This window comes from Egretta garzetta, unplaced genomic scaffold (assembly GCF_000687185.1).
Source record: "Egretta garzetta isolate BGI_Z169 unplaced genomic scaffold, ASM68718v1 scaffold40, whole genome shotgun sequence".
Lineage (NCBI taxonomy): Eukaryota > Metazoa > Chordata > Aves > Pelecaniformes > Ardeidae > Egretta > Egretta garzetta.
The window spans coordinates 4,296,893-4,304,780 of NW_009258484.1; the positions used below are offsets into that span (position 1 = coordinate 4,296,893).

The 7,888-nt window shown below is 43.3% G+C and overlaps 1 protein-coding gene across 1 annotated transcript in view; it reads left to right on the forward strand.

Moving 5' to 3' along the window:
• Positions 1–700: 700 nt before the first annotated feature.
• Positions 701–7,888, forward strand: part of HSPH1 (heat shock protein family H (Hsp110) member 1) — a 45,726-nt gene continuing 38,538 nt past the window's right edge. The window contains exon 1 of the mRNA XM_009644908.2: positions 701–723. Coding sequence (XP_009643203.2) covers positions 701–723 — 23 coding nt within the window. The remainder of the gene's footprint in view (positions 724–7,888) is intronic.

Genomic DNA, 7,888 nt, shown 5'->3' on the forward strand with positions numbered 1-7,888 from the left:
TACAGCCCTGTGTATGGATATGGATAAATATCCAGCCCCAAACAATCCTAATAAGCGTAGCTCCCCGCAACCGCTGTTGATCATCCAGCATCTGGACGCTCTGGCTTTTAGCAGAGCCGGTTGTGACAGGACAAAGAGTAATGGTTTTAAACTAAAACAGGGTAGATTTAGACTAGATAGAAGGAAGACATTCTTTACAATGAGGGTGGTGAAACACTGGAACGGGTTGCCCAGCGAGGTGGCAAAGGCCCCATCCCTGGAAACATTCAAGGTCAGGTTGGATGGGGCTCTGAGCAACCTGACCGAGCTGAAGATGTTCCTGCTCACTGCAGGACCTCTAAAGGTCCCTTCAAACCCAAAGCATTCTGTGATTCTATGATTCTATGATCTGTTACCAAAACCAATAATGTCTTTAATTCTTAATGCTAAATTAACTCCACAGAAAGTCCTCCAACGAGGTTTCTAGGTTTTCCAGTTTAGACAAAAGAGGGGTTTTTTGGTTATCAGCTTCATCCTTCTCTCACAAACACATTGAAATATTGTCAGTCAAATGATATCCAGCACTGACAGGAACCTGGTCCACAGTAACAAGTGGCCTAGTTCATCTCTAAAACAACCCTCACAATCCATTACCCCAAAAGAGCAGGTTACACCTCTGGACAGCCATTTCATAACTACCCATGTAACCGTGAGTGGAGACATGGGGTGCGGCACGGAGTACAGGTAAGCAGCAGGAGCAGGGCACAGCCTTGGCACTGGAGACTCCACAGCTACAAACAACTCACCCATAACTCATCCCAAATTTGGATGTAACAGAGCTGTGGACCAATGAAGAAAGATCAAGAGTGTAAAACCTTGTTAGCAAACAAAAAATGACCCCACATGGATCCTGGAGCAAGGAAGAAGAAACCATCCACATGAATGTCAGATTTGTCCCAGTGGAGCACTCCAGATGCCAACAGCTTGCTGTGACACCCCCACATGCCCCAGAATGAAACTGCCAACCTTCAGACCCCGGGGAGCCACAGAAGGGTGAGCAGGAAAAGAGTAGAAACCCAGCACCGTGTATGAAATTTGCACTGCACTGTCATTTTCTTTTTCCATAGCAATTAGATCTAATTACTTACATGTGAGGCATGCTTCCTCTTTGCCCTTAAACACGGTTTTGAGCATAACGCCTGATGCCCCTAGGTAACAATTCCTTGCATGCTGGGTACACGTAGACATGAATTCCAGCCTGGTCTGTATGGCCTCAAGTTGTGCCAGGAAAGGTTTACATTAGACATTAGGAAAAATCTCTTCACCGAAAGGGTTGTCAAGCATTGGAACGGGCTGCCCAGGGAAGTGGTGGAGTCCCCATCCCTGGAGGTATTTAAAACACAGGTAGACGAGGTGCTTAGGGACATGGTTTAGTGGTGGGATGGCAGGGTTAGGTTAATGGTTGGGCTTGATGATCTTAAAGGTCTTTTCCAACCTAAATGATTCTATGATTCTACACATTTTCCCATCAAATGCTTTCTATGCAGACCCCTCCTACCAACCCAACCATTTGCACCAGTGCAACCAGTATGCACTGATCTCACTGGAGATCAATAGCGCAATGTCCAGGTCAGCCATAAACTTCCTGTATTTTTAATCCAGCAAGGCCAACAGCATGGGACTCAACTTGGACCTTTCCTTAAGACTCTGCAGCTTTTAGGTCTAGCACGTTCCTTTCCCAACAGATCAAGCGGTTGCCATGGGGTACCTTCAGTATGCCAGAGAGGTCATTTGGAAGGTAAATGGAAATCTTTTCGCAGTGATAAAACACTCACTCTCACTGCAAGTTCAGGCAAGCACATCTGTATCACTGTAACTTGGTCATAGACTTCACACTTTCCTTTAAAACTACCTCAATAGAAATATATTAGCCAGACTTCCTTGGGGTATTAGACTTGCTTCATGTATTTGCTACACACACACATTGCAGAGGGTTGGAGAGGGAAAATGGGACACAAGTGTGAGCAACCACAGCTTATTATTTGCCTTATAAAACTATGGCTTGTCGCTGACATTCTGATTCACTAAGTAAGTTACTGGCCTCAAGAATAATAATTCTGATGCAAATTAAATAGAAACTTTCATACTACATTTCTCTCTCTGATTCTATGTGTGTGCTCATTACCAGGAAAAAAAAAAAGTGTTAAGTTATCCTTCCATTTCTATACCTGTAACAATATGAAAGGCATGAATCCTTCTGCTTAACACATATATCTGCATTTGCTTGGTTTTACTTCTAAGTTTCAGCAGCATTCCCTGCCCTTTCTCTCGTTTCTCTGCTCTGTGCTGGTTTCCGGAAGTATCCACGTCACAAAGATCATGCCCACAACAGCTGGGATAAACATAAGACTTTTCACTTTCAAAATGGTTAAGATAACCCCACATTCAAATGTTTCCCCATGCAGTAAGTCAGTAAGGAAAAAAAAAAAACAAACCAACAACCTTTTGGTGAGATGTAATCTATGTTTTGGTTTTTCACAAATATAAGAGAAATTTCATTGTAACAACCTCCCTAGAAATATGGAACTCTACCATGAAACGTAGTGTTCTCCAACTGTTAAGAAAAATAGCATTTAAGTGTTTTAAATCTTATATTCGGGGCTGGAAGGAAGAAATAATTTTTTTCTTGGATTCCACTCTACATACAAACTCAGATTGTGTTTGTTTGTTGTTCTAACTAACCCGCTGAGAATTTCCATATCAGGAAGGGTGAAAATAATTAACTTTCTGATAAGGAACACAGAGGTACAGAACACCACCAAGCTCCCTTTCTTTATTTTATTACATATATCTTACATTCATACGTAATACAAATGTAGCACTGTCGCTGTCCCACTTCTCAGACTAAGAAGGAGGGGCTGCAAATACAAAGAAATCCGGTCAGATATATATACATAAAGTTATGCATATCAAATTTGCTTTGTCCTGGTAGGATATCTTTTACAGATATTAAATGCAATTAAACATTTTAAATTAAGTATTCTACATAGGTTAGATTTTTTTAGAAAAAAAAAAAAAAGCAAAACCCCAGCATTTTTTCCAGAATGAAAAGCAAAAAGAGTAATTAAAATAATAAAGTAAATTACTCTGTCCTTTGAAATATTTATAATAGCATGTGTGTTACAGCAATTTTGCATCCAAGCTACTACACTTTAGTTAATAACACCTAGTATTGTCTCATAAATTGTGGGATTATGAGACCTGTAGAATTTCTGGGGTTATTTTTCTTTATGTAATTGTGGAAGCTTTGCTAATTTATTTCAGCTTGACAGTTTGATGCAAGAGACAAAGCAATGTCTCATCAACTGAAAATTGTCTGTGATTGGAATGGGGACAACTTTTCACCTATGATTTTGGTCCTGAAAACACTTTGTGTGCATAAGCAGTTAAGAGATCAACAGGACCATTCACATGGTAAATTTAAGTCCTTGCACCTTTTCATAGACTCAGTGTCACTGGTTTAACCTTTTTTCATGAATCAAATGGCTACAAGAAATCAAAGTTGTTAAGTTACTGGAACATGTCCAGAGAAGGGCAACAAAGCTGGTGAGGGATGTGGAGCCCAAGTCTGATGAGGAACGGCTGAGGGAACTGGGGTTGTTCAGCCTGGAAAAAAGGAGGCTGAGGGGAGACCTTACCGCCCTCTACAACTGCCTGACAGGAGGCTGTAATGAGGTGGGTGTTGGTCTCTTCTCCCAGGTAACGGGCGATAGGACGAGGGAAAATGGCCTCAAGTTGCACCAGCTCAGGTTTAGGTTGGACATTAGGAACATTTTTTCAATGAAAGGTTGTCAAGCATTGGAATGGACTGCCCAGGGAAGTGGTGGAGTCCCCATCCCTGGAGGTATTTAAAACACAGGTAGACGAGGTGCTTAGGGACATGGTTTAGTGGTGGGATGGCAGGGTTAGGTTAATGGTTGGGCTTGATGATCTTAAAGGTCTTTTCCAACCTAAACGATTCTATGGTTCTATTCTATAAAGAATCTGGAATCCCAATGGAGAAATAAGCTTGATATTATGGCATGTGTTTACATTTTGCCAAGCATAAACTTCCACAATCTATACAAACCCTGCTCGTATTCCAACTGTGCCACTTGGGCTAACATATTCACCCATCCCTTTACATAAACCAAGGGACAGCCAACCTTTCTAGCTCAGAACAAAATGCTCAGGTTGCTATGTCAAAGAAAAAGGAAACACTGGGAGAATTTCAGAGGCTTGATGACAACAGCATCCACTGGAGACTGTCCAGGCCGGTTTGTGGATGGCAGTTTGATGACCATCCAGAGTGTGTGGCTTGTCCTTGGGCACAGGCAACCCAGCAGCGACTCAGGATACTCTGTTGGCTCTGTCATCTGTTCCTACAGAAGGACTATAATATGGGAAAAAAAGAGAGAAATTATGAACCAGACACACTGGCAATTACTGAGTTAGAGAGCTTGACTGGAACTACTTTGTTGTATTAGCCATTTGAAAAATGTCTAACTAATCCAGGAATGACAGTGTACTTGTATGGTTTCTTGCAATGGATGGGGTGAGAAGGCCTTTTCGGCAGAGACAGGCCTATTAATCACACAAGTTGAGTTCTGTTCTAGCTCTTCCTCAGGCTGCTGCAGTTTGACCTCTCTGTCCTACTCAGCAACTTACATAAGCAGGGGCATAACTTTAAGCTATGACTAATCCTGCAGAAATCAGCAAAACCAATCCAAATGAGTTCAGAATCATGCAATTACTTTTTGAATCACAACGTGCACCTGGAAACAGAGTTTCTCAGCTTTCAGCTACTCAAGACAGTAATTCAATGATAGTTCCATTCCATCAACATCACGATGTCCAGCTAATACCCTGGGAGTATATCTACATTTGTCAAATGCTAGGCAGTGAGCTTGAGCGTGGGAGCTCCGATAGTCTGCATTGCTCAACTCTTAACTATGCTCCTTTGTCCTGTTTGGACAACTCTCAGAAAAATCAGCAGTGGGGAAATCCCTGAGCGCTGTAGATGTGACTCGGTCAGTGACACTTGGCCTGGGACTTGCCCCGTCTTGTTCAGAAGAATTGATAAAGTTGCAGAATCAGAGCACACGCAGGCTGTAAGCTGACGACCAAACCACTGAGGGAGATCAGCGCTCCAGCCAACCCTCATGGTAGCCCACAGCATAGTCTGAGTTTAGTTTCTCTCCTTTCTGGGTTAATCTGGCAAGTGCTTGCTCTTAATTAAAATTTGAGGACTCCATCCTGAGGTAAGTCTTAGGGCATTCAATCAAAACTTAATAGAGAACTGGTCTAGGGCTGTAGCAGACAGTCCCGGGGACAGAGTTCAACCAAGCAATTTCTCATGACAGAGACTGCTGTTATTAGATTACACACTCTTTAGAAAGGATCTGGAAAAACACTGGGCATGAAGTGATCAGTCAACAGATTCTTAGAAGATTGTAAAGATGGATCAAAGACAATTCCTTTCCTATGGGGCAAATAACGCCTGCTTAACAGCTCCTCTCTGTCATCTGGCACAGAAACACTGAAAATACCTTATTATACTGTATTTTCTGGAGCTCATGACAGGATTGTCCAAGAGGCAGAGTATATACACTCAGGGGAGGGAGGAGAACACGGGTATTTCAGCATCTTTGAACCATTACAGGCTAAGCCACAGATGAGAAACAGGAGATCTATCAAACCGTGGAACTTGACACAGATCCCCAGAGTGCCTTAAAACAGCCGCTTAGCCATCAGTGCTTATAGACCACACCTTGAAATTTCTGCTCGGATCATTCTCATAGGCATCACTGAAAAAACTGTTGCCTCCGGACAGCCAGATTCCAGGTGTGGCTTACCTGCTGAAATGCATAACCTCAAAGAAACAGCAGGAAGGAAACCTAAACCAGTTATGCTTATTATTCAGGTAGCATAAAGAATATAACCTATAGCTGCAGATTTGTCAAATTCGTATTTCTTAAATTTGGGGGTTAAAATACACTTAACAGTAAATCAACAGGTCTGGGGGAGACACACGAGCTTGGAATCCAGACACCTTTGGAAGGTGAACCTAGAAACTAAATTCCCTCCCTCCCTTCTGCCCTCCTTGAAACCTTTCCCACTTCTTTTCCTCCACATCAGTCAGTAACTCAGCTATCCCTCCTTCCCACCGGATCGTACTTTGGTTGCAGAATCTGATTCTTCTTTCTTGCCATATTGGTTCAGACACTCAATTTCACTGACTAGATATTAGAACATCCTCAGATGTTCTCTACAGCTCTTTATTCTCCCTGCAAAGTCACCATGTTGGCTTTAGTCATTCGTCACTCCCACAAGATTATCCAGTCTACCTGAAAATTACTATACTAGCCTACCAATATCAGAGAAGGAATTCAGACTGTCGGAGTCCTGTGGAAAGGAGCTTATTATCCCCAAATTAGTATTAATCACAGAATCACTGCTGGCTCATGGTCAGCTTGTCGTCCACCAGGATTTCCAGGTCCCTCTCAGCAGAGCTGCTTTCCAGCAGGTCAGCCCCCAGTCTGTACTGGTGCATGGGGTTCAACCTCCCCAGGTGCAGCACTCGGCACTTGCCCTTGTTGAACTTCATCAGGTTCCTCTCCCCCCACCCCCCCAGCCTGTCCAGGTCTCGCTGAATGGCAGCATGGCCTTCTGGTGTGTCAGCCACTCCTCCCCTTCCTCGGCGAACTTGCTGAGGGTACACTCTGTCCCCTCGTCCAGGTCACTAATATAAGTTGAACAAGACTGGGCCGAGTACTGAGCCCTGGGGAACTCCACTAGCTACTGGCCTCCAACTGGACTCTGCCCCGCCGATCAGAACCCTCTGAGCCCTGCCATTCAGCCAGTTCCCAATCCACCTCACTGTCCACTCATCCAGCCCACACTTCCTGAGCTTCCCTATGAGGATGTTATGGGAGACAGTGTCAAAAGCCTTGCTGAAGTCAAGGTAGACAACATGCACTGCTCTCCCCTCATCTACCCAGATGGTCATGCCATCGTAGAAGCCAATCAGATTGGTCAGGCATGATTTCCCCTTGGTGAATCCATGCTGGCTACTCCCAATAACCTTTTCCTCCACTTGTTTGGAGATGACACCCAGAATGAGTTGTTCCATCACGTTTCCGGGGATGGAGGTGAGACTAACCAGCCTGTAGTTCCCTGGGTCCTCTTTCTTGCCCTTTTTGAAGACTGGAGTGACATTGGCTACCCTCTAGTCTGCAAGCATCTGTCCTGTTCTCCAGGACCTTTCATAGATGATTAATATTTTGTAACATTCAACTATGTGCAATTATAAAAGTTTTCCTTTTCTATTTTTGTAAGCTCAGTGTTGTTTCCAGTTTTACTTTATGAGAATACCTTTAAAATTAAATAATTTGATTATAAATTTATCTAGGTTCAGAACTCACTGAAATTATGTAATCTCATGATATTGACAGGAAGATTCAGTTATGAATTATTTTTAGTACAACGTTCCTGAAAAGCTGTAACTCTTTTCAGAATCAGTATCTGCAGATGAATAGCTGCCAGGTTAAAACTAGGAGGAAAATGCACTATTTTGGTTCCTTGCAACTGCCGGGTGATGAGAGAAAGATGATTTACGCTCCTGCCTTTGTACCATACACAGTCAAGGAGAAACAAGGGTAATGCTTCTACAGGCAGATGTAGAGGACTGAAGCTTTTCAGTCTCAATTATAAGCCAAGGGCACATTGCCCACTCCTCTGGTCAAATGAACAGCTTGCCTAAAGAACCGCCAGACTTGATGCTCCTTCCTGTTCAGTCTCCTGCTGCTTCCATCTGACACAGAACTGCCGCCACCAAGCGTGTCTGAGCTCTTTATATTGTCCCTGCTGA